The sequence below is a fragment of the Mastomys coucha genome, unplaced genomic scaffold (genome assembly GCF_008632895.1).
Source record: "Mastomys coucha isolate ucsf_1 unplaced genomic scaffold, UCSF_Mcou_1 pScaffold23, whole genome shotgun sequence".
NCBI classification, from domain to species: domain Eukaryota; kingdom Metazoa; phylum Chordata; class Mammalia; order Rodentia; family Muridae; genus Mastomys; species Mastomys coucha.
The window spans coordinates 36,500,130-36,527,812 of record NW_022196906.1 but is presented as its reverse complement, the minus strand read 5'-3'; the positions used below and the strand labels follow the sequence as shown (position 1 = coordinate 36,527,812).

The 27,683-nt window shown below is 45.7% G+C and overlaps 1 protein-coding gene across 3 annotated transcripts in view; it reads left to right on the top strand.

The window, feature by feature from the left end:
* The window catches only part of Grik4 (glutamate ionotropic receptor kainate type subunit 4), a 433,126-nt gene that overhangs the window by 375,015 nt on the left and 30,428 nt on the right, over nucleotides 1–27,683 (top strand). For all 3 annotated transcript variants that reach the window (XM_031343459.1, XM_031343458.1, XM_031343457.1), the window contains 2 exons: nucleotides 8,952–9,065; nucleotides 25,307–25,416. In XM_031343459.1, the coding sequence (XP_031199319.1) occupies nucleotides 8,952–9,065; nucleotides 25,307–25,416 (224 nt within the window). The remainder of the gene's footprint in view (nucleotides 1–8,951; nucleotides 9,066–25,306; nucleotides 25,417–27,683) is intronic.

The window sequence follows — 27,683 nt, the reverse complement described above, 5'->3', positions numbered from 1 at the left end:
AGGGAGGGAGGGAAAGAGAGAGGGAGGGAGGGAGGGAGGGAGGAGAGAAACAGAATGAGAGAGAGGGAGACAGAGGGACACAGAAAGAGAGGGAGAGAGTGTTCAGAGGAAAGAGTGGTCTAGTTTGAGGAGGGGTGCGGCACTGTGTGTTGGCAGAGCTTTGGTTCAGCCACATGTCTGTCTGAGCACAAACGGCAGGAAGGAGTGCAGTGAATAGAAACCTGTCAGGAGGCATCAAAAGTTAACACTGTCTTTTCGGCCCTCTCACCCATCTCAGATCCTGTGCCCTATGGCTTCACCCTCAAACAATGAGGGCTTCTCCCCACAGCCCGCAATCTTTCTTCCGATCTGTCCTCACAGGCCAGTCACCAAGCCCTGTGCCCAGCCAAGTAAATATTTCATGGGGATTTTAATTTAACTCTAAGGGAATCCATCCAACCCTGAGAATAGACTGTCACCTCGAGAAATAGCACCAGGGATGACTTGGACCTAGGGATGACATTGCCACTCCCCAGACGAATGCTAATGGGTCTCTGGCATCTGCCTCCCCCAGCAGCACTGTGACAGGCTAGGCACAGCGAGCAGGCTTGCAAAGAGTGGCTGGAGCTTTCTCCGAATGGAAGCTTATGGGGAACAGGCTTAGGAAGGAGGCTGGGGAGGTGGGAATACCTGTACAGATGACCAAACTGGACATAAATTGTGTGTGTGTGTGTGTGTGTGTGTGTGTGTGTGTGTGCCTATACAGGTGACCAAAACTAGACACAATTATATTCCCTTATCCTTTACCTCATATACTGGTTCTGAAAGAAAGGAACAGCTAAGGGATAAGCTCCCTGTCTACCCACTGGGCAGGGACACCAAACATTTGCAGATGCCATGTGACTGCTAGGTATGTAGGATAACCACCCCTGGTGGGTGGGGTGGGCATCCATCCTGATGATGCAAGCAGGAGGCTGTGTTATTATGGCGCCTAAGTGATGACTTCCCAGGCACACAAGAGCCAGCAGTGGCCATGAGTCCCTGGCTCCTTCAGAGTCCTTGCCTCCCTGCTCTGAGACTCCGTTCCCTGGGCATCTGCTTAGCTAGGGATGGCAGGAGAAAGGCCTGTAGCAGGTGAATAGATTGAAAGACAGAAGGGCAGATTCTCATCTGCAATGGGTGGAGATGCTTTGCTAATTAACCTGGCTGAGCAGCAGAGGACTTGGCATGGAGAACTTGGGCATGGGGAGTGGGGGCAGCTCAAACACAGAGCAGGCCCTGTGGTAGCCTCCTGGCTTAGCCCAGACCTGCCTACTCTGTCCCTTCTAGGAGTGTAATTAGCACCCTGCTGACAATTGCTCTGGCCAATGAGGACCTGGGATCCCTGCTAATGCTGTCTTGGCTGTTAGGGGTTCACAATTAGGGAGTGGGGTGTGTACCCTCTAGTGGGGAAACTAGGGTTTCAAGTCCCTTGTCCTGAGGAACCAGGACTGTGTCTGGCCAGAATTGTGCATTCAGGCCTCCTGAAAAAAAAAAAAAAAAGTCCCTCCCACACCAACCATTTGCAAGAAATCAGCCTGGTTCAATTGTCAGTAAGAAAGAGCTTGCACACAGATTGTGTTTAGGGGGTGACCACCTGCCCCTGAACTGTACTAGTTGTCCTTAGGGGCTGATTGTGTGCCCACTTGTTGGAACACTGCAAAACAGTATGAAAACAGAGTCTCCAATCTTATGGAGTTGAACATGTGGGTCTGAAGTTAGTTTTCTTTATCTGTGTGAGCTTGAGCAAATGACTAACCTCTCTGGGCTTTAGCTTCTTTGTCTGTAAAAACAGTGCTAAGGGTACTGCCATGTACGTTCCATTTTAAAGAGGAACTGCCTGCTTCTAGAAACTGTAATCAGGGAGAAGTAAGACCTAGGAGTGGCAACCCGAGGGAAGACTAATGGTCAGAGACCCCGTCTGCAGAGTTACTGTGACCTGGCCTGCACTCTGCAGGGGCATCCCACTTCCTAGAAGGTCATGAATGGAGGAACTGTCATTGTCCCCACTTCACCAAGGAAGAAATGGAGACACAGAGAAGTTAAGGTCCCATCACGTCAGTGGCAGAGCTGAAATGGGCCCAGACACTGCTCTGGCAGAGGCACACTATAGCTCTGCTTTCTCTCCTTCAGTAATGGAGAGATGGGAGGGTTAGCTCATGAAAAGATGGACAGGAATGGTGTGTGACAGGGAAGACTTCAAATGGTCCTGAGGACAGGTGGGGTTGATGGCTGGACATTCACATGCTGATTACGTAACTGGATGAGGACACCAGTGTGCTCAGGGGAATGATGAGTGTGACACTGGCTGCACAGGCAGGATGGACGATGTGGGTGAGAGGCTCAGGAAACTTGCTTTTTCTGTCTTTTTTTTTTTTTTTGCAGGGTTGGGGGGAGTGTACAGGGTCTCAATATAATCCTGGCAGTCCTGGAACTCACTTTGTAGGCCAGGCTGGCCTTGGACATGAAGAGATCCACCTGCCTCTGCCTCTTAAGTGCTGGGATTAAAACTATGCATCTAGCGTACCACCCAGCTCACAGGAAACTTATCAAGAGAAAGCACAAAACCAGGAGACTTGAAGGTTCATTTATGTGATTCCAGATCTAGGAGTCTGAGGCAGGAGGATTGATTGTAAGTTTAAGGGGAGCCTGTGGTACATAGTGAGATTGTTCTATTAAAAACAACAACAACAACAACAACAACAAACAAAAAACCCAAAAGCTACATTGTCATGGTACGAAGGTGAATTTTTCTAGAAAAAAGCAATATTAATGATCATTTCTTAAAGTTATAATATATGCTAAGCACTGTACAGGATGTGCAATCTCGCTTAGCCTTAAGGGATCCCAAGTTGGCCATTGTTATTGCTAAGCACTGTGCTTCATCCACAGGATGTGCAATCTTGGGTAGCCATAAAGGATCCCGAGTCAGCCATTGTTATCTCATGATAAAGTTGAAAAGTGGGCATGAGGAAGCCATGAGGGCTTTCTAAAGTCACAAGGCCAACCTGCTCTAAAACAAGTTCCAGGACAGCCAGGATTATATTGAGAGACACTGCACACTCCTCCTACCAACCCTGCAAAACAAAACAAAACAAAACAAAAAAAATGACCCCTCCCAAAAAAAAGAACAGAAAAAGCAAGTTTCCTGGGACTCCCACCCACATCCTCCATCCTGCCTGAGCAGCCAGTGTCCACTCATCGGTCCCCTGAGCACAAGCTGTACTCATCCAGTTACAGAATCAACATGTGGATATTGAGTCATCAACCCCATCCATCCTCAGGACAGTGATGAACTTGAACCCAGTTTAATGTGATGACACAGGCTTGTGATAGCAGAAGAGAGGAATGGCCTCAAAGTCCCTCCCCTTCTGGATGTCATAAAGAATGTCAGCCCTTTTCTACCACCTTACCTGGCCTTGATTGAAATGGTCTGTGCTCTTCAGGGGCAATTTTCCCCGGGAATGAGGGCTTTTGTGATGCTCAGCACCATCTTGTCCTGAGCAGCACTTCCTCCCAGAGCCTTCCAGAGGTAAAGAGACATAATTACAGAGTTAAGTAAAGGACCACCAAGAAAGAGAAAGAATCCATGTGAGCAGCAGGTATAGGCTGGACTCAAAGAGGCATAGGGAGTTGAGGTGCAGGGACACATGACTTCTGGGGCAGAAGCTGGTCAGAGACAGCTCTGTGGAGTTGAGAGAATATGTAAAGTGCTGGGGCGGGGCTGGGGCGGGGCTTGGGTGGGGTATACCATCCACTCTTCCAGAGAGGTTCAGAGAAGGATATGGAGAATGCCTGCTTTCCAACTGGCATCTGTTTCCCCAGAGATTCCCAAAGAATGGGATGATGTGAGGCCTTCGAGGATCCCCACATGGATCCCACAGACAAGCACAAGGTCACCATGGAAAGATCTGAGGGGCTGAGTAGCCAGAGGCCTACCAGAAAGCCTGCCACTCACTATGAGTTCAGATGTGTTTCCAAGGCCTTTTGAGCTGAACTCTAGCATCATATTCAGCAGCAGCCCCATCACCACCATCACTCAACAACAGATGTGGACTAGACCCATGCTCACAATCCACCACCCCCTCACTGACCTTCCCCCTACTGCAGAAAGTGGGTTCTGATTACCCCCACTTGACAGATGAGCACACTGAGGCCAAAAGAAGGGAAATGACTTGACCAACCAAGGTCACACAGCAAGAGTCCAGACAGGCCTACCCCACACAGAAGGCTCAGCCACTACTCACTGATATGATACAGCAGCATCCTACAGTTTTTACAGCCTCTAGGGTCTTCCATGCAATCATCTCTCTTGATTTGTATATTGTCTCCATAGGCAGACATTAAACCACAAAGCTTGTCTAAAGAACATGACTGAGTCACCACAAGTAAGGGGTAGACTACTGGCTGCCCCCTTATCCATGCCTCAGGTCGGGGAAAACCGTAGGTCGGGGGGAGGTGAGCCAGGGTACTAGGAGACCCGATGTATGCTGCCAAGAGAGAGGATTTTACACAAAGTGGGGCAGTGGCCGTCTTAAAATGGCAGCCAAGGTAACCAACTGAACCAGCTTTGTCCACTTGGGGTGGCCAGGCTCTATGGCTGCCAATGGATGTCCTCATCATCAGGGAAGTCCCGGTGGGGGGAAACTGGGCTCAAGCAACGTGAGCAGACAGGATCTCTACTGTGAGCATGCTCTTGCTCCCAGCCCAGACCCAGATCCCCAAAGAGGGCTTTTGGGCTTTGATATCAAACAGGGGTCTGCTTTATGACCCCCCATTAACCTCCAAAGAGATAAAGGGTGATGGTTTTGGAAATCACCTCTAGGCCAGCCCCTGCCTCGCCCAGCCTTGCAAATTCCACCAACATCCAGGAGATAAAAGGGGTATCCCACAGAGGCAGCATACAAAGGCCTTCAAAGGACACTTTCAATCAAAACTAAGCAAAGGATTGAGGCCTGGTGCTCATGGGGATACGTTTAAACACCTTTGTGTGTGTGTGTGTGTGTGTGTGTGTGTGTGTGTGTGTGTGTGTGTGTATGTGTGTGTGTTTTACCCCCACCACACAGTGGATGTGTGTTTTCTTTTCCTGTCTCTGATCTAGCCCGACTCTTGGCCTGGTCTGTTTTCCCAACCCTAGGATGCCAGGGTCAGGCCTGAGCCCCATAGTTTTCTTCCCACCCTTTTCGGATCCAGGTTCCTGCAGTTGCTGCCTAGCCTTGGATCCAGACAGTGCTCTGGGCATCTTGTCCTCATCCACACCACACCATTCCATCCTGCCATCACCTCCTGGAGCAGAGTGGGGACCAGTTAAAGGACGTCACGTGACCTCGAGCAGGGCAGAAAACCTAGGACTGATGTCAGGGAAAGCCAGGGAGCTCCCTGGCTGGACCCTTTCCCTCCACAGTTAAGGAGCCCATTCCTGTGGAAGAAAAGCTTGCCAGGATCGCAATGAGGTTGGGGACCAGCTGTGACAAGTTCCAGATCCCCTCATCTCTCATCCACGGCTCCCTCCCATGGGGAGCAAAACCTTTCACCCCACCACAAGGCCCCAGACAGGCTGCCATGTGCCTACGTTCCCTGCCACCCCCCACACCCCCCGGCCTCCAACCTTAGACTCTGTAACAGTCATGTAGTCCCAACCCCCTTGCTTGTTAGTGTGTCTTCATGGCACATTATCTCCTCATCTAAAGGCTGCTTTATAGCATAATGTCTTTTTAACTAAGGTAAAAGAAAATGAACACACATCTTTTGGAATAATCTGATCCCACGTGATCGTGGCTGGCACCCCGGGGTGCGCTGAAGCCAAGGTAGATAATTACTCTTCTATACTGAGTCAATTAAATATAAAAAACAGCCGCCACCAAACCTCTTGCCTGTTTCTTGTAGCTTGCTGCTGCTGCTGCTTCCCTGCCCCCCAACTTACTCCAACCTGAGGAGAAAGAAAAGAGAGATGGGGTGAGAGGCGCCAAATCAGCTTTGCCAGCCGCAAGGCGGTTTTCTATGTGTGGTCCAATTTGGGGAAGAAATGGCCTGCATGTGCTGGGAGCGTGCTGTCCCCACCTACACAGGTGGAGAGGAGAAGGATGTAGCCCATTTCCAGTGCTCCGTCCATATGGACATATGGATTGTTCTGGCATTCATAATGTCTTTGTTGGCCAACATGGATAAACTTGCAAAATGATTTCCAAATTGTTACCCAAAGTTTGCTCCTTTTACAGAAAAGCTGAGTGTGGGAAACGGAAATCCGGGGTCATCATGATTTACTTTGGTTAATTGATTTGGAGTTCTGAGAAAAGCAATCATCAGAGAAAAGGAACAGATGCTGTGCTTACCCCTTGCCTGTTTTGTCAACTTAATCCTTTTAAAATTGTAATTAGTGTGTGTGTGTGTGTGTGTGTGTGTGTGTGTGTGTGTGTGTGTGTGTGATGAGTATGTATGTAGTGGCATGTGACAGTGTATGCACAAAAGAGGATAGTGGTGTCCTATTGTATCATTCTCCCCTTACTGCCTTGAGAAAGTGTCTCTCGCTGAACTGGAAGCTTATGTTTTGCCTCAGTGAGCTCCTGTGATCCATCTGTCTCCACCCCCATCAGTGCTAGGGTTACAAGCATGCCTTGCTTTTGATGTAGGTGCTATGGATTTAAATCTAAGTTCTCACACTCACACAGCAAGTCCAAGCGCTCTTACCCAGTGAGCCATTTGCCCAGTCCCAATCCTCAACTCCTGTGTGTGTGTGTGTCCATGTGTGGACGTGAGGTAGAGGTTAACTTCAAGTCATTCCTCAAGAACTGTTATTCACCTTGATGTTTTGAGGCAGGGTCCCTAACTAGTTTGGAGCTCACCAATTAAGCTAAGTTGGCCAGCCAGTAAGCACCAGGGACAAACGTGGGCAGAGCTGCAGGTGCACTGAGATTACATGTGTGCATTGCTAGTAACAAAGTTTTAAGCATGGGTACCGGGGGATTCAACTCAGATCAGCATGCATGCACAGCAAGCACTGTTGGTCATGCCCTCTCCCCCTTGTTGTCTCAATGTTTACTTCAGTTGCTTTATTCTAATTATTTCAACTCTTGCTCCTACCCCCCCTCAGGTCTCAGGCAGGGCTATGCCCCTATTCTATAGCACACCCGCACCCATGGGTGTAGCATTGCCCCTGTAGGCCTGCCTCTGAGGCTGCCTTTGTTGTTCTGCATTCAGCTCACCAGCTGAACTCAATTCAGTGTCACAGAGAGGCTGAGGTTCTGAAAGGCCCAGGCAAGCCTCTGAAGAGTACCTCCAGACGGAGATGCTGACAATCTACTAATCAAACCCCACTCTGTCACCCAAGGGCTGATTCACTTGGTAGCAGTTATCAACACTTTCAGAAATATGGAACAAGCCACTCACTTTTCCCCTTCTTCATTAAAGCCCTCGTTCATCTGCACTCCATTTTCTTTGAAGGATGGCTCTACTTGATTAGGGTCTAAGTTTGCTAACCTGTGCTGGGGCATGAATTGAGGATGGGAAACTGGCATGAAGATGTTGAAAGTGAAACTTGATAGATTTACGCTTCTTGAGCCTGAGTCACATCAGCGTCTGATTTAGGTACTATTCATCGCTGTTACCAAGAGCCTAACAACAACGTAAAGGAAACAGGTTTGTTTTGATTCACAGTTCAAAGAACAAGTCCATCACAGCATGGTAGGCGGGGTAGCAGATGCTTCTGACCATGGCATACACCAGAAGCTGAAAGAGAGACAGAGACAGAGATACACAGAGAGACAGAGACAGAGAGAGACAGAGAGACAAAGACACAGAAAGAGAGAGAGACAGAGTGAGACACACAGAGAAAGAGACAGACAGACAAAGAGAAACAGAATGAGACAGAGATAATATGTCCCTGAATACGAAACTATAATCCACAAGCTCCACCATTTGGGCCCTGTCTTGTAGCTAGGCCCCAAAGGTTCCAAAAGTTTCTGCAACCTCCCTAAACTATAGAGACCAGATGTTCAAACACAGGAACCCATGTGGGGAGGGAGGAATATTCACATCCAAGGCAAAACAGTGTCCTACTTTCTTTGCAACGGTTTGGCTGCCATCAAATGCATGTACACATACATGCATGCTCCGGGTACCCAAACCCACTCAGGACTAATGACCATGTGGACACTTCACTTTTCTCCCTGTTTTTTGATGAAATATATGAAATACGTTGCCTGGGTGATAAATGTGGTTCTTAACTCTTTGCTCTTAAATATTAAAATATAGGTTAGAATCAATTGCTATGAATATAGTACCCTGTGTGTAGCCACAGAGAATCTGACCCTGGGCTCTGGGAAGAGATTCAGGAGTTCATATTTTAGTTGGTCCAATGGGTGGGGTGGATAGATATTGATGACCCCAGAGGCTGCATTTTGAGTATTTTGTTAGAGAATTATTGTGAAGAACAGAGTACTCTCTTCACTGTACCTCGTGGATGAGGCTATGTAGTCCTAGGCAAGCCATTGACAAAGCTTGATCAGTTCTTTACTTAGACAGAGTACACACTAGAACCGAGTCCTGGCTCTGGGTTTTCCTACAGCCTAAGGTATTGGCTTGGTAGACAATAGGAAAGGGCTTCTTTTCATCAGGATGGATTTACATTGGATCCAATGAAGAATTTCTAACAGAGAAGAATATTGAGGGACTTTGCCCAGAAGGTCTCTTTTCCTGGAACGTTTGGAAATTGTATCTGAACAGTCTGATTGTGTTCTCTCGTGCTTGTAAATTACCTATGAATTCAGGGGGGTCTACTAGTAAGAAAACATGGATCACAGCTTCCACATGGGTCCTTCTGAAAGCAATGGTTTAGATCCTGACGGAGCTGAGAAGCCTGGCCAGAGTGACACTTTCTCCGCAGAGACAGCCTCTGGTCCTACCTCCTCTGATAGTTTCTCTCTGTGTCCTTTCAGAAAGCAGACCTGGCTGTGGCGGGCCTCACCATCACAGCCGAACGTGAGAAAGTGATTGACTTCTCCAAGCCATTCATGACGCTGGGAATTAGTATTCTTTACAGAGTTCATATGGTAAGAGACTTATTTTACAAGCATTTATGCCATTAAAGTTATTTGCATGCAAACACCGAGTTATATGGTAATAATGGATGACTCACAGAAATATTTAGATTTCGAGACTTAAATGCAAATGCATAGGGCTATTTTTTTCCTTCATCAGCTGCAGGAACTTACAAACAGAGGAGATGGAAGAGTCGCACTTGGGAGCTTTCCAGACAAGATGGCTTCTATTTCTAAATAGGGATGGCCAAGAGTGCCACTTGGTACATAGTGTGTCAGTGACTGGCCTCAGTTATGCTTTCTCAGGAAGTAGAGACTAAAGCTTAGTTAGATAAGTGCTAGTATGCTTAGGGCTCCTCTGCCTCCAGGGTCCACTGTATTCACTCTGGACATTGTAAGAGTGTGGGACAATGGGTGTTGCCCTCTCTTGCTAATTGGTGCTGGCGGATAAAAAGCGGGGTCTATACCTGCTAAAACTGGCCATTTACATTCCTTGTTTGTTTGCTTTTACTTTTTTAAAGGATTTTTTTCTGGCTATGAAAAGCATCAAAATGAATACATAGGAACACAACAGTAGTCATCCCAAGAGGGACATGATATCTGAATGGAAAGATCAGGAAAGAGTCACTCTGGCTGTGGGCCATCAATCAAACGGATCATCACTGTGGGCAGCCAGTAATGGGCACGTCCTTGCTTCCATTATTAGACCAGAAGATTCTTCCTCATCTCCTTCACCTAAACTACCTCTAGGTGCACAGCTGTCATATGGATTTCCCTGTATTCTAGTCACTTTCAGTGGTCATAATTTAACTGTCACACATTCTCCAGGATGTAACCTGACACCATGATTCACCCTGACAATGGATCTCCTTTATTGAATACCTCTGTGTCCCAGTCACTGTGAGGTAGATTCTAGTGTGGGAGTGAACTGTGTCCCTTTAAAATACCTGCTGAAATCCATCCTAACCCCAGTACCTAAACACGTGCCTTATTTGGAAGGAGAGTCCTTCCCTTATTATAAAGAGTTAAGATAAAGTCTAGCAGGAGAGACATCTAGAGGCTACCCATAAGCCCTCCAACCTGGCTCTTGGGAGAGGATACTCCAAGTGTCTTTGCAGCTTCAGCCTGGCTCCTAGCGATACTACTTTGGAGGAGAAACAACAAGTTGCCAGTGGCCATATCCCTCTTACGTGTAAATCTGAATCCTCCTGAGAATCAAAGAGGGCATTTGTAGCTATTCTGTGGAGGTTTCTAAAGGACAGAAATCACTGCTGCAGAGCATGTCCAGCAGGCTTGACTTATCTGAGATATGCTGTTCTCTGCTAGGCTACCTTGCTAGGAAAGATGGCCAGAAGAAAAAGAGATGGGAGTTGATTGTTAAGCTTCACAGACAGAGAGGGCAGTGAGGACTCCATTAAAACCATATAGCTAATGGCTCTGTGCCTTGTGGAGAAAAGAGGCTGTGATCCTCTGAAACCATATCCTCCCTTGTCCTATTGTGATGAAAGCCCCCACTTACTTAGAACATCTATATCCCAGACACGTGTGGGTACCTGTGATGTGGACTCTAGTTTGGTGTTGAATTGTGTCCTTTTCAAAGTACATGTTGAAGTCCCAATTCCAATGATCCATACACATGACCTCATTGGGAAGCAGAGTTCTTGCCAGTGTATTAAAGAGGTAAGTTAAAGTCATGCTGGATTTAGACCAAATAACTAGCCAGCATCTTGCAAAAAGAGGAGAATTTGGCTGGATGAGGTAGGACATATTTTAATCCTAGCAGTACAGAGTCAGAGACCAGTCCTCTCTACCTAGCAAATTCCAGGCCAGTCAAACTGACATAGTAAGTGTTGTGTTTTTAAAAGCCAAGGATATGTTTTATAGAGCACCTCGGTATGGTGTGGTGGGAGAGGGTACTTCAGCTGGCCCGTGCTAAAGCATCCATCTCCCCTGAGATACCAGCTATAAGAAGGGTCTAGTATAGAATAGAATTTATTTAGGAACATGGGAAGAGGAGTTGAGAAGGGAGTAGAGGTAGAGAAAGAGAGGGGACAGAGAAGGACAGAGACAGAGACAGAAGAAGCCAACCAGGAACATGTGGAGAGAGAAGGGGAGGGGGGAGGGGAGAAAGGGAGAAAGGTATCAGGGAGAGTGAAGGGGGTCAGAGAGTCTGAGAGAGTAAGAAAGGGGGAGAGGCCAAACAGTCCCTTTTATAGCAAGCCAGGCTTACCTGACTGTTGCTAGGTAACTGTTGGGCGGAGCGTAGAAGGAGTGCCAACAGTAAGACTTTGCTTTAAAATAATTTTTTTTGAGGGGTGGAGGATTTGGACACAGATACACAGGGGAGAAGGCTGTGTGGAATCAAACACAGAAACTGCAGGGAGGCATCTCCATGCCAACAAGCATCAGTGATCACCAGCAACCACACAGGTTAGGAGAGATGAGAACCCTCTCCTAGGGGCTTCAGAGAAAGCCAGGCTCTGCTGTCACATCAGTGGGCTTCTATCCTCAATAACTGGGAGATGACACATTTCTGTCATTGTAAGCCTCTCTGTTGTGGACTGTCTTGGCCATCCCAGGAAACTAACACAGTTGGGCTGTGCTTATTTTAGAAATGAGGACACCGGGTATGATCTGTTTGAAAAGTAGGTCAAGGGTACATGCTAGGAATTCATACATGCTAATCACATGTTAATAAGGGCACATGCTAGGAATTCATACACGCTCATCACATGTTAGTAAGCCAAAGAACAGGATGTGAGTTCAGCCTTGCTCACTTTAGGTAGCCAGCCAAACACCCACACCTGTGTGGTCTTTGGTAACTTCCTGCAGGGTACACTCAGATCTTCCCATTGAGTCCTCTGGAGTGGATGGGTACTAAAACCCCATCTCACAGAGCAGGAAACCAAGCTCCCACTTGGAGCTATCTTAAGGAAAGGCTTGGACTCAGTCTTCTCACTCCACAATGGGGATCTTGACTTCCAGTAAGCCCCACATCTCTAGCTTCCTCTCTCCTTTCTCTCTTGAGCTCCAAGAGGGTTTCCAAAAGAAATGGAAACATACATCCTTTCTCCTTACTACCCTGCTCTGGCCAGCTATAGAAACCCAGTCAGGCTGTGGCCTTGATTTCTTGATCAATACTGAGGGAGCTAGAACACGGTGGTGACCTGTTGACCTATGGGCAGCAATGGAGCTGGAGGCACACAATCCCAGATGTCTCTACCCTCTGGTACACACAGCTGGGATGCTCGGCACAGGACACCACAGAATCAAATAACAGCTTTGGCCAGTACTACACCTTAGTCATCAATCCTGTGGATGTCCTAAATGAGATTATCAATCAAATACTTTCTATCACCTATGTCACAAATCTGCAGCTATGTTAGTCCCTTGCAATACTTCTTGGGAAATTAAGTCTTGTATGTCAACTTGCAAGATTAGATCTTCTCCAGATGTGTGATCCACCACTAGTCCATGTGTTTTTTTGTTTTTTTAGAAAAGTCTTTTAGAGTCATGATGACATCTGTAACTATTGTCTAGACCTCTTTACCATAATGATGCCCCCTCCAATGTTTGCCTTTGAATCTATTCTGCCTCTCCCCATGTATCTATATCCAAATTCCCCATTTTAAAAGGATTCTCATTATTGTGACAGGAATCATCATAATCCAGTATGATTTTATCTTAACTCTCCATAACTTTGGCAAGGGCTCTATTTTCAAATGAGGTTGCATAGTCACAAATACAAGTCACGGGAGTTAGGGTTTCGACACTATTTTGAGAGGGACATAAGCCAAACCCAAGAATGTAAAGTGACTTCTTTCAATTAGTTTAATGCTATAAGAACAAAAAGAGGTTTTCTAAAGAAGGAATTCTTCCCCAGACCAAAACAGAGATATGCCTCAGATTCTAGCCTGTTGATCTTTTGGACTTATAAACTCCTACAGTCATATGAGCTAATCCTTTAAAATCAATCTAAATATTATAGATAGGCAGATGAATGTGGGTAGATAGGTACATAGATAGATAGATAGATAGATAGAGATAGATAGAAAATAGATGATAATAGATAGATGATAGATAATAGATAAATAGATACATTCATACACACATGTACAATAGGTAGATGGATAGGTTGTTTAGTCAAAGTTCTACTGCTATGAAGAGACACAATGACTATGGCAACTTTTATAAAGGGAAATATTTAATTGGGACTGGCTTACTCTTTAGTCCATTATCATCATGGTAGGAAACATGGTGATATACAGGCAGACATGGTGCTGGAGAGATAACTGAGAGTCCTACAGCCAGATTGGCAGAAGAATGAACAGAGCAAGACAATGGGCCTAGTTTGAGCTTCTGAAACCCCAAGGGCCACCTTCAGTGACACAGTTTCTCCAACAAAGTCACGCCTCCTAATCTCTGTTAAGTAATGCTACTCCCTAATGCCCAAACATTGAATAGATGAGTCTATGGGGGCCATTTCTATTCAAACCACGACATAAATGTACAGAAAATTGATATTTAGATGATAGGTAAGTAGATAGATAGACAGATGGAAGACTTACAGATGATATGATATGATGTGATATGGTATAGCTATAGAAATATATAAACATGTATATACCTATATTCCCCCATCATTTCTGTTCCTCTGGAGAACCCTAACTGACCAGTCCAGTCTATCAGACTGGTCCAGAATTGCCCCTTTCCAGCCCTACCTTGCAGGCTGTAGTATTCTACACAGCTGCTCAGAACTAATTTATAATGAGGCCAGACTGAGTGAAAAACGAGTTCTGGCACAAACAAGTTACACTGAGCAGACCTGACAGTTTATGCATTTATTCAACAAATATTTACTGAGTACATTCTGCGTGTGAGGCACTATGCTTAGAAAGTCCCAGAAACTCAATTGGTAAGAGAACATTCCTAAATTGGCTGAAGCTGAGGAGAGCTAGTAAGCATGTACACAGCTGTACCAGGATGCTAGCTAGCATCTGCCAGGCAGAGTCTGCCACCAGAGCCCCATAGAAGCCCACACAGAGATGCTGCCTTCAAAATAATAGGGCCAATGTGATGAAATTAAGGTTAAATAATGGGTGTTTACCGGTTTGTGAATTTTCTCTGATTGATGGTTATCTTTGAGTAAAAATAGACTAATTTGTTCTCATTTATAATCTATAAGGATCTAGAATCTCTTTTTTCCCCATGTCTATAAGGTCACCTGACTAATGAGTAATTGTTACCAAAGGTGAGCATCTGCCTGCAGCCAAATCTGTATGCAAACATCAGAGCACTTCACTCGGTATAAATGCCTAGTCAAGAATTGTTTTTATTCATTTATTCATTTTTAACACAAAACCATGAAATTTGTGTGTATTCATGAGGTGCCTTGTATTACATGTTTACATTGCATAGTGTAATATCAGTTAAGCACAATTGCAAAAGCCTTTGGAGAGTTGTCAAAATGGCTCAGTTGGTGCAGTGCTTGGTGTATAGGTCTAAGGACCTGAGTTTGGATCCCCTCAGACCCATGAAATGCCTAGTGTAATGGTATCATCTATGGTGGCTTGAATAACAATGCTCCCTAAAGCCCCTATATTTAAATACTTAGTCACCAGGGAGTAGGACAGCTTGAGAAAAATTAGGTGTCATGGCTTTGTTAAAAGAATGTCACTGGGAGTAGGCTTAGAGATTTAAAAAGCCCATGCCAGGCTCAGCATCTCTTTCTCTGCCTGCTGCCTGTGGATCAGTGTAAAGCTCTCAGCTACTGCTCCAACACTATGCCTGTCTGCTTCCCACCATGATGATAATGGACTAACCCCATGAAGCTGTAGGCAATATCCCAATTAAATTCTTTCTTTTCTAAGAGTTGTCATGGTCATGTTGTCTCTTCACAGCAATAGAACACTGACTAAGACAGCATGTGCATCCCAGTGCTGTGGAGGTGGAAACAGGTAGACTAGAGGGTCTCATGGGCTAACCAGTCTGGTGAAACAAAGAGTTCCAGGTCCAATGAGACTGTCCCCAAAACAAGCTGGAGTGTGAGAAAAGAAGACATGCAATAGCAGTATCTGGCCTCTGCATGTGCATGCATGGACACACATATAGCACACACATACTACACACTCACACTATACAACACCCACCTCACACATTCACAGTACAGATACATCACGTGTACACACTACAAGTACATACACACATTCACACACGTGTACATGAATCCTCCAGAAGGTGGCTAGCATGTTTCTGAAACTTAAAGATGATCAGAAACAATTTATGAATTTCCAACACTTTTTAGATTGTTTCACATATAGGTCATTAAACATCCATTATGGAATATTCTTTTTATTCCTAACATCACAGAATAATGTTTCTGTTCAGCTGTCTCTAAGACCAAATAAGAACATTCCAGTAATTGACAAGCCAGCTAGGGAGTCTGGCTTTGGCCATGTTTACTGTTGGTCTTTGAACTCTTTGTTATTCTGCATCCCTCCCACCCAAGTCGCCATGTTTCCTGATATTTCTGGTGCCTCTCCATCACCTTGACTAGAAGCTCCGTCTTCATCCTTCTTCTCCCCTCCCTGTCCCTTGCCTTCTTCCTTAGATAATGCCATTCTAATCCTAGACTTCTCTCTGAACTCCAGCAGCATGTACATCTCATACATGGCTACTCCCCTCCACCTGGATGGCTAATAGATGACCCACAAGCTGTTCCAGATAGTAGGAAAAGGCTTCCTTTCAATTGCATGGGTTTAAGTTAGATCTAAGGAAGAACATCCTGACATAGAAGACTATTAGCAAGCTCAGCCAGAGCATCTGCTTCTCTGGGATATTTGGAGACTGAATCTGAATAGTCTCCTTCAGCAAACTGGTTCCTCTTCCTCCGTCTCAGCTCAGATAATGTCACCTCCATTCAGTGACCTGAGCTGACTCCTCTTTCTTCACCCCCAACAGTGCTCAAACTCTAGGTAATCTCCATTTTTTTCTGCTTGTCTCTAACCTCAGCTGCTGTTACTACAGTAGCTTAGAGTGTACATAATGTAAAAGTGTCTCATATTCTCTTGTTATTGCAACCAAAGACCACAGTCATCATCAGCATTCACTAAGAAATAATGGTGGGCTTTCTTTCCCCTTGTCTTCGTCACCACCTTTGCCCTCTTCCCCTACAATAAGCCCCACATGGAACTGTAAAAAAAAAAAAAAAAAAAAAAAAAAAAAAAAAAAAAAGAGAAAGAAAGAGAGAAAGAAAGAAAGAAAGGATGGTGAAAATTCTGGATTTAAGCCTGGTTGCCTGCTGTTGATTGGACAGTTAGTCACTATAGATCACATGCACCTCTGTTGCTTCATCTGTAGAAATAAAAGAGTTGCTGTTCGTAGATTAAGTGAGAACATACATGAATTGCTCCCAGAGCAGTGTCTGCTGCATGCACAAGGAAATGTTCACTATTTTATGTACTAAATACAGGGGAATTGCTCCTCACTTCATTCCAGGCTTCATGCTGCAGTCTGAGAGTTAATTGCTCTATTGTCTTACAAATTTAATTATATCAACCTCATACTCCAGATCATTTACCAGCTGCCCAAACTCCTAGCATGGTATGCATTACAATAGCCTCCCTTCACTTTCTTATCTAGGTTCACACTCATCTTCTGTCTTCTCAACAACAGAACAAAATCATCACTGTCCTTCTATACCTAGCTCAAATGTCACATGGTCTCTCTCACTCTCTTCTCTCAGCGGCTGCTATCTATTATACACTTCCATGATGCATTCAAGTATTCTCTTCCATCTCTTTTTAACAAGACCTTGGTATGGGGTACAATAACAAAAAGCTACTGTTTTGTCAGACTAGAATTTTAGATATGACTTTTGCTTTGGAAAATGTGATGATAGTATTACTTGATAGGCATGAAAATAAAAGTGGAAAGGAGAGAGGGAAGAGTGAAGGCTATATCCAGTGACCCTGTGGATGGGTCAGTGAGCACTATCTTCTCAATAGCACAACACTGAGCCCCAGAAACCAAATTTGTGCTAGGGAGGTTCAGTATGCCAGTATACAATAATTTTTTGTTGTTGTTCTTTATCCCAATTGGTCTTAAGAATAGAAATGAAGTAAAAACAGACATTTTAGGCAGCCCACTATATCATCCCTCCAGGCAGGGCCATCCTGACACCTGAACTTATTGTTCTCTCTGGCAATGTCTACACACCCAACAAACGTACACCCATCTGTATTCGTTACTTTTCTTCCCGCTGTGACAGAGTCCCTGACAAAGCAACTATGAAGAGAAAGGAGGGCTTATTTTGGCTTCTAGTTTAAGAGTACAGTCTATAACAGCAGAACAAGCCTGGCAGAAAAAATGTGAGACTGTTCATCACATTGTATTCACAATCAAGAAGCAGAGAGGGATGGATGCTGGTACCTTCCTTCTATCTTTCCTATTATCATCTAAGACCCCCGACCTGTGATATGCTACAGCCCACACTCAGGGTAGGGTTTCCCTCCTCAGCTAAACTTCTCTAGAAATGCTCTCACAGACATCTGCAGAGCTGTGTCTCATGAGGGGATTCCAAATCTAGTCAAGTGGCTATTGAAGAATCACCATCACAGCATCCACCCAAGGAAGCACCAGGATCCTTGCCTGGGACCAGATAGGATTCCAAGCCATGCACTCATGGTTGGACCTTTAGGATTTGGGGTGGTCTTGATGCTTCAAAGTTGTAGTCACGTGACAGGATCAGGATGGAGTTCAAGGCTTATGAGTCCCCTAGCAAATCAATTCACTTCTTTTTAATGAGAAGTTTAGTGTTTAGTCTAGTAGTCTATCTCCAAGGGGATTTTTGTTTTCAAGAGTTGTAAGGCATTGATGCACACTGTGAATTCTCAACTATGTGTAAGAAAAGGAGAGAACAGCCTGGGGGGAAAAACATATTTGACAGAGTATATCTTGTGGCTTTCTGTCTTTTTCCCCCCTGCTGCAACAATTTACCTCATGATGTTTTTGCTCAGACTAATATTAAAGCAAGTTTGTATTCCTCAAGCACTCCCCGTCTGTTGTAGTAAGGTATTATTGGAATGTGCCAGAACCCCACCTGGGATTCAACATTTGGCCCATTTAATCCCCAAATGGGTAAATCTCATTTAAATAATTTCATGTTGGCTTCTTCAGGGAGGTTGGATTGATGTCTAAGATATAGCATGTTGACGCACAGCTTTTGATTTATGAGATACTTCCATACAGGCTCTGGTTGAGTACGGCAGTGCCAGAGACAGGTGGGATGGTTTTTAATGTGTGGATCAGGAGTTTGGAACCCTGTAAGCCTGGTCCTGAGTGCTGTAGCCAGCACTGAAGCCAGGTTTCCTGTTTCCAGGTCCCAAACACTGTCAATTACTTGTCCCATGCTCTAGTATATCTATTCTTCCCATGTAAAGGACATGTATTGATTAGATGCTTGTGTAAGGTTCTTTCCTATCTGAGGACTCAACCTGTGAGATCTGTGAAGTCATGCAAGGTTTCTAGCCAGCCTGAGTGCCTGATACTCCTTGGATAAGGAAGTTACATTGTCTTTTCCTTTCCTTTGTTCTCAGCTAGAGTCTTTTCTCTCAAAACAAAACAAAACAAAACAAAAACAAACAAACAAAACAAAAAAATCCCCAAAAAACAAACCTAACAAACAAACAAAACTAGTAAAAGAAAAGATGTGTGGTGGGTGGTGGTTTGAATGAGAATGGCCTCCACAGGCTCATATGTTTGAATGCTTGGTCCTCAGGTGGTAGAACTGCTTGGGAAGGATTAGGGGTTTGGCTTTGTTGGAGTAGATATGTCACTGGAGGTGGCTTGAGGTTTTAAAGGCCCAGTCTCTCTCTGTCTCTCTGTCTCTCTCTGTCTCTGTCTCTCTCTCTGACTATCTGTGTCTCTCTCTCTGTGTGTCTCTCTCTGTCTCTCTCTCTGTCTCTCTCTGTGTGTCTCTCTCTGTCTCTCTCTGTCTCTGTCTCTCTGTCTCTGTCTCTGTCTCTCTCTGTCTCTTTCTCTCTCTCTCTCCATGTGTGCTGCCTGCAGATTAGATTATAAAGCTCTCAGCTACTGCTACTACTCCAGCACTATCCTTTAGTGCATGCCACCATGCTGCCTTTCATGATGATCATGGACTAACCTGCTGAAACTACAATCAAATCCCCAACTAAATGATTGCTTTTATAAGAGTTACCTTGGTTGTGGTGTCCCTTCACAGCAACAGGACAATAACTAAGACAGGCAGCGATTAAAAAGTGAGAGAGAAATAAATGCCAACATGGAGCTAGTGCCTGGCATTTGCTGTGTGTGTTATCTGTTTTCCAGGCTGGTCTGTTTCATCTCAGCAAGGCTGTCTAGGAACATGGAAAGTAGCCCTAAGCCAGCCCGCAAGTCACTTCTAACTTATTAGTCTGTGCGAAGGTGGTCAAAAATGAATCATGTCCAAGTCCCTAAAGCTGAGTAACTTGATAGCATAGCCCCCCAATAGAAATATGGATCCCTGGATAGTCATTGTAATATTGGCTATATATACATGGAGCGCATCTCCCTCAGGAGTTCAGGTTGTCATATCAGCATTGTTCTACTAACAATCACATTCATTCTTCATCTGCATCATCATGTTTTACTTTTATGAAAGAAGAAAAACAAGACACCCGGAGATGGTGAGTGGCTTGCCTAGGACTGATCACTCAGTGAGTCAAGGTTAATGCTAGAATGGGAACTTGGGTATCTCCAAGCCTGATCTCCAAACAGAGAAGTAAGAATAGATATGTCCATGTGTGAGACATACTGACAAACAACAATCTAGGTATGTTGTGTGGAAGGGAGGTAGCTGCTTGCTTACTTCTTCCTCCTGGGCTTAAAGGCAGAATGCATGCCTCACTATGCAAGGAACATACCTGTACTGGCTAGTTTTGTGTGTCAACTTGACACAGGCTGGAGTTATCACAGAAGGGAGCTTCAGTTGGGGAAGTGCCTCCATGAGGTCCAGCTGTGGGGCATTTTCTCAATTAGTGATCAAGGGGGTAGGGCCCCTTGTGGGTGGTACCATCCCTGGGCTGGAGGTCTTGGGCTCTATAGGAGAGCAGGCTGAGCAAGCCAGGAGAAGCAAGTCAGTAAAGAACATCTCTCCATGGCCTCTGCATCAGCTCCTGCTTCCTGACCTGCTTGAGTTCCAGTCCTGACTTCCTTTGGTGATGAACAGCCATGTGGAAGTAAGCCAAATAAACCCTTTCCTCCCCAACTTGCTTCTTGGTCATAATGTTGTTGTGCAGGAATAGAAACCCTGACTAAGACAATACCACAGATTAACCACATGAGCTTTTACAATCATATATAACTTCCCCTGCCTTTCCCAGGATGAGTTACAGATGACTTATTTCCTTCCCTTTCCAACCTCTGAGGATGTGTTATTGACGATTGACCATTCCTGGCACTATCTAACTATCTAACAAGACTATCTAACAAGAAACTACTCTGTAAACTGCTATTACATTCTGTAGACACTTAGAATACTTAGAACACATGACACGGATCATATGGAAACCCTTGGTCAGTGACATGCTGGAGAGATGGGGCACAGGGAGGAGGAAGAGAGATGACATCACTGGTACCATGTGTAGGGAAATGGCATCAAGGCACACTGCCCTCCCACAGTTTCACGAGCAGCTGTGTCCTGTCTGCTTCATTCTCTGGGAAAGTTGAAGTGGAACATAGTTCTAAGGAATGGAATCAGAGGCAGGCATAATGACACATGACTGTGATTCCAGCACTCACGAGGCAGAGACAAAAGAATCATAAGTTTGAAGTCAGCTTGAGCTACACAGCAAGTTCAAGTCCAGCCTAGACTGCTTGTCTCAGAAAAACAAAGGAATAGCAACAACAAAGAGACTACTGGTTTCTGAGATCCATCCTTTCGGGATGAAGCTGGGTTGCCCTAGCTGCTTCCCTCAAGAACCCTGGAGAGCCCTTCTGAGTCATGTGATACAACCACAGGAACATGAAGAATTAGGAAAAGTGGTTGTGTCCAGATGGCCATCTCCTTTCTCAAGTATCTTTATCCTGTGTCATCATGGGACAAGAAATAGTGTTTCTGGTCCACTAGGGGAAGGTATACATATAAAAGGAAGCCCCTCCTCTGTCTCACACCACCCTTCCGTTCATTCCTGCCTGCCATTCCAGAGAAGTATGTGAGGACATGGATACATACATATGCACACACACACACACACACACACACACACACACACACACACACACACTCCTTACTATATCTTCAGTCCTAAGTTACAAAGAGTATATAGATATCCAGGGGTTAAGTAGCTTGCCCATCATGGGTGAGTTTGTATCTAAGTAGAACACCAAACATACACCTGGACAGTCTGACTCCTGAGTCAGCATTTTTGATTACCATTTATTCTGCATTGTCTGGCTCTGGTGTCCCCATGCACTTGGCTCCAGACTTCAGGAAGGAGAGTACTTTCTAAAATATCGTTTTCTAACATACAGAAATCTGAATTAATACATGTTTAAGAATAAAAAAGGCAGTGCTGCCTTTTTTAATAATTCATAATTCATATGAGGAGATCCACCACCATGAATCAATTCAAACAGCCTCCACATACCAGGACCATGGGCTGGTTGGTGACCAATCCTTTAGAGCTCTCTTATCACCAAAGATTCCAACTCTGGTAGGGTCAGATTGAAGCACAGCCCCAAAGCCAAGGCAACTGCTTCTAATTTTCAATCTCACCAGCAGGACTTGGCCTGTCCTTGACTTCCATGGCACAGATCTATGGCTACCGCTGTATGGAGAGAGATGGGTACATAAAGCATTACTTATCTACATTCAGAATGATTGCCTTCACCTGAAGGCACTGGCCACACCTGCAGTCCACAGTTATATTGATTGTATAAGTCAATAAAAATGTCTATAAAACAACAGTCACAATAAATGATAATAAATGAGGATAGATAAATACATTTTTGAGTACTTTAAGTGGGTAGGATCGAGTAAATTGGGATTCTCTTGGCACAGGGTAGAAGGCCTGGGATTAATTAGAGAGTTTATTGGAGCGAGTTGCAAACATTAAGAGTCGAACAAGACTTGGTACAGCTGCCATGAGAATGGAGCAGTGCAGTGTGCCGACGGCACAGCTTGATGAGTGAGTACCAGGGAAATTGAAGCCATCACCGATGATCTGAGTGAGACACAGCTTCCCTGGGCCCTGGTTCTTCCGTCTGTCAGCATGGAAACGCGGGTATTGAAATCAAGAGCGCATAGTGAGGTACCGACTTTTTCCGGAAGAATTGCTGTCACCGTCACGCATCTTTTGGGTTCAGTGGAAGCTGGTATTTTGAAGAGATGCCTATGGCCTGTGACCATAGTTTGTGCCAAGTCCTAGTGACTAGGGTGTTCCTTGGGAAGGAAGCGGTCCAAAACATCCACATAGGAAAAATGGTTGGCATTGGGAATGTTGTGAGGAGCGTGCATGCTTCCCTTTGCTGTTATCTCAACGGCATGGCTCAGCCTAAACCCAGACCCAGATCTGCATTGACAGCCCAGACCTCGCTCTTCTGGTCAGTGTCAGTCAATCATTGGTGAAATCAGAGGCTGCCTTGCCATTGTGACGGACAGCTTTCTAGTGAGGCCATGTCTACATCTTGTTTCTTATTTGTGTGATGTCCCGCATCATATAACCGGGGTTTCTAGGAGTTTTTCTCACGGCTCTGCATCATTTCTTATCACCCCTAACCATATATGGCAGCTTTAAATAGTGCTGCCATCTTCCTCGGGTTCACTGCTTGTGATATAATCAGGTATAGATTTCTGACATGGAACATCTAATGGGGTTTCAGATTCAGAAAGCAGCAATGAAGGATTTTTTCCCCCTTCCTGGCTGTCTCACATTTGAAAGACAACAGAGTAAAACAGTTTTAACAGGGTCACCTAGAATTCACATACATTTATCAAGAGGCAGTCTGGAACCAAAAGTGGCCCTGAGAGTGGACCAAGCTAGCGATTTCTGCCACGGCTAAAGAATAGACAAGGCAGTCTTCTTGGAGTCCTTCATCACCTGTGTGGGTTCTTCACACTCTGCATCTTTCTGTGTCTGCCATTGGATGCTAGACTGGTGATGAGACAGTCAGCCTGTGGTAGACATTGGAATAAGCAACCAGGGACCCAGATTCTGTTGCCTCTGAACCCCTTGTTTCTTATAAGAGGATTTATGTAATGATGGGAGCAAACAGTCATGATCTGGTCTCTAACCTGCCCCTCTCCTCTTCCTCCTCCTCCTGCTTCTGCTTCTCCTCCTCCTCCTGCTCTTCCTCCTCCTACTTCTCTTCCCGCTCCTCCTCCTCCTCCTGCTAATGCTGCCTCTCCTTTCCTTGTTCCTCCTTCTCCTGTTCCTATCTCTCAGTTACTGGTCTTTGCCTCTTATTCAGACTCATTTTCCCAACCAGCTTGATCAAGCATTCTGTGAACATCAACAACCATTCATTTACTGTGAGAAAATGCACTTGGATTCTCCCTGCCCTGTGCTATACAGGGAAAGAAAATTATTTTCATAAAGGCTTCCTAAGAGGTTCTAGTCAAATTGATGAAAGACTGCAGGTCCCAAGAATGACTTGCCTATAAGCAGGGCAAGTGGTAAAGCAACTCTGTGTCCCTTTTGCGCCAGGGGAAAGTAAAATTCTTCCCTAGGGCATTGAGGATATTCCTCCCGGTTCTCTGAGAGGGAATGAGATGCCACCCATAAAAGCTGAAGTCACTAGGGAATAAGGCTGTGCAGGTACCATGGCTCACTCACACAGAAAGCTATAGGGGCAGACACTGCACACAGGTAGTAGGTGCTATTATGACTGATACAATTTTAAGTATGAAAGCAGACCTTCTCATAGATTGGCTTAAGGTGATATTGACTTCTAGTTACATCCACAGACTTCCTGAATTCCTGAGATGGTAAAAATGACAGCGTTTCTGTTTCGAATGGCCCTTAGACAGCATCTAGCCTGGTGGTTTTGTAGTAAACAGAAGAAGTAAAGCTGACAGCGGAATGTGGCTGGAGAGAGCACGCCCCATCTGCAGCGGCAACCACTGCTCAGCTCCCGTGCTGTCAGACCATCTAGGGCAGTGGTTCTCAACCTTCCAAATGTCCTAATGTCGCAACTCTGTAATACATTTCTTCATGCCGTGGTGACCCCCTGGCCATACAATTATTTTTGCTGCTGCTTCATAACTGTAATTTTACTATTCTTATGAATTATAATGTAAACACCTCTGTTTTCTGATAGTCTCAGGCAACTTCTCAGAAAGGGCCGTTTGGTCCCCCAAAGGGGTTGTGACCCACAGAATGAGACCAGGTATTCATTCTGATCTAGAGTGTTTGTTTCCTTTAGAAATAAAGGGACATAGATGTGCATGTGAGCTCTCTTTAATGAAAAATGAAACACTGGAGGGTAACGAAGCAAGCTTGTGGCTTTCAGACAGGATCAGGGACTTGCGCAGAAGCACACAGCTGTAAAGGTAGCAGACTCCTTGACACTGCCTTTCACATTCTGTTCTGCTTTTCTTGTGAGACATGGTGGGAACTCGGTGTTTATTTTCCCTTCCTGCCTCCAACCTCAAGGGTAGCAAGCACATTGTGACATGAGGGGACAGGATGGTGACTCTGGATTAGAACATGTGTCTCTAAGTCATCCATTTGCTACGGTGTGACTTTGGGTGCATCTCTTGGGCTATGGTTGCTTCACTAGGAAAATGAACATAATCGGCTGAGGGGCCCTCAGGCCCCAATGATTCCATTGTCTGAGGACACTGTGCAGTGCAGAAAGCCAAGGAAACCAGCCATATCAACACTCTCAGGAGAGAGATGCAGACATTAGAGAGAGGTGCTGAGGTCAGAGCCTGGTACAGCAACTTCACCTCACAGGTTCTCCTGAGCCCCAGGGCAGTACGTCACAGGTATCAAGGGCTGGTAGATTTCTCAGCACAAAGCCTTGTTATCCCTGGAAGAGACAGGCCCACACTGCTGTTTCATCTGTAGATCAAGGTTTACAAGGTGTTCAGTGCAGCCCTGGCTTCACCATCATCCCTGGCATTGTTAGAATCACCCAGAGTCTCCCCAAACTGCTAGGTCCAAGCCGATACTCATGCCCTGCCCTGCCCTGCCCTGCCCAAAGCGATTTTGACTATGTATAGTGAATCTTATTTTCATCTCCATTTTCAGGGACGCAGACCGGGCTATTTCTCCTTTCTGGACCCCTTTTCTCCAGGAGTCTGGCTCTTCATGCTTCTAGCTTATCTCGCCGTCAGCTGTGTCCTCTTCCTGGTGGCTCGGTACTCTTCCCTTCCCTGTCCTCACACCGCCACCTCGTGTCCACTCTGGGAACTGCATGGGGCGGGGGTGGGAGGAGAGGATGGTTTAGAAGACCTTGGTGCCAAATAGAGATGGCAGAGGGACTGGGGGGCCTGAAATGCTCTCTGCCCAGCTGTCAACCTCACACTACCCGTCCATCTGTCTGTGCATGTGTTCCCTACCATGCACAGTGTGGACAGGTTTGCTTGTCTGGATTTGCTTTTGTATTCTGGCCTCCTGCATCCTTGCCACCCACCCCAACTTGGATAGGAGCTTTGGGAAAGAGGGGAGACAGAGGGGGTGACAGGAAGACGGCTCTAATTGAGCATGGTGCATTTGGCTCCCCTGGCATCTATCTTTGCCATGGTCTGCCCTAAAGTCCTGAATGACAAGAAATGGAGCTTGCAAATCCAGACAGAGTTGGGGGAAGAGTGGTGGGCAGGAACCAGAGGCCACAGTGACACAGGCCAGGGAGCGTGCCTCCTCTGCAGAGGCTGGCTCTGCCTCTAAAAACACAGCTGTCTTGTCGAACAACAACAACAACAACAAAAAAAATCACAGAGGCTAATGAACAACAAGAGGGTACATTTGTGCCCAGTACTAAGTTGTGAGCAATGGACAGGGTTAGGAGCCAGGGGAAATTAGCCTTCCCTTGTCCCCAGAAGCCAGGAACTGTTCCTGGTTATATGGAAGCACTCCAGGGTATCCCTAAGCTGTAAACATCCTAAGAATGTACTACATAGAGGGGGTGTTTGCCCCTGAGCTAAGGTAGCCTGAACTTCAGAACAAGCCACCTTCTACCCACTCAAGTCCCTGCCACCTGCTCCGTCCTCAGTTTACCATGGGGGACTGTTGAGTGGGAATGGAGAATAGCTTAGAAAGAGCTAGAAATCCGACAGAGGCTATGTGGCAAGTGACTTCTCCTTGTCTCCAGGCCACAGCATCGGGGCCAGGTGATCCTTTGGCCCCTGCTCTATCTCTCAGAGGGAAGGATCTTCCCGGGGTTGTGTTCCCTCTATGGATTGGGGATCTCATGCTCTTTCCACTCAAGAAAGGCAACAGGAATATATTGAGTCTTTACATGTCCCCGGTGTGTCTCTTCTCGTAGTGATCAAAGGCAAAAATCAAACAGCTTTTGTGGCCACCTAGTAGTCGTCAAAGGCACGGGAGTTTGCTCTTGTACACCACCCACCCTTCTTGGCCCCATAGGCATCGCCACTGTCAAGTATCTGTTGTCAGTGACAGCTGGCGAGGTGCGGGAGCTCGAGTGCTGTCTAACACTTCTGCTCTCCGCTTTGCAGCGCTGTCTGCCACTGTGTTCAGGAAGCTGTCTGTGAGATCCAGGCTCCGCTGCTCTGAGATTCTCTTTGGCCCCCTGTGGATGAGCCTATATGTGTGGACAGTTGGTTCTAATGGAGTCTGCACAGCTTTCAAGTCACCTCTAAGGCTCTGCAAAGGAGCTTAGGGCTTTGTTACTGTGTAAACACACAAGCAGGACTCACCTAAAGCTGCCCTGATGGGCTCTGCACCCTCCTTTGTGGCCACCACACCCACATACTGTCCCAAATCTAGTATTGGCAAATAATAACAACAACAACAACAACAATGACAACAACAACAACAAAAATGTGTTAGTCTATTGTGGTAGGAGGCTGAGGCAGAAGGACTGCCATGTGTTTGAGTCTAACCTGGGTTATATAGTAAGCTCTAGGCTAGCCTGGGCTAGAGTGAGACCCTGTCTCAAAGAATGAAAATAGAAAAGGCATTAAAGGGCTAATCATATGACTGCATATTTATATGCTATGCAAACCTGGGATATTTTGCTCTAAGGCAATGGTTTGCCCATCGGTTCCATGGAGTACAAAGGCTCCTGGGAGCCTGCAGACACATGTGGGCACTGAGAATTCTGAAGCCCCTGTGCCTCTTCCTTCAGACAGGTTGTACTTTCATCTTTATATACTATACAATCTAGGGTGAGATTCTAGAGCAGAAAAATTAAACTCCAGGCAGCCACTCCTAAGCCAGCTCATCATCAGCAGTACCTCACAGCAGGGGTCAGGGGGAGTACTAATATTTAATACTTGGCCTCTACATCTCCAAGGCTGGGATCTAGGACACTGCATCTGATAAGAGAGAGTCAGTGGCTGTCAGTGTGGGCGTGGACCTGGGGCTGTCCACACCACTCAGGACCTTACAAGTTTTTAGTCCTCCTGTAACTCACAGGCTTGTCGCACAGGGTCTTTTTAAA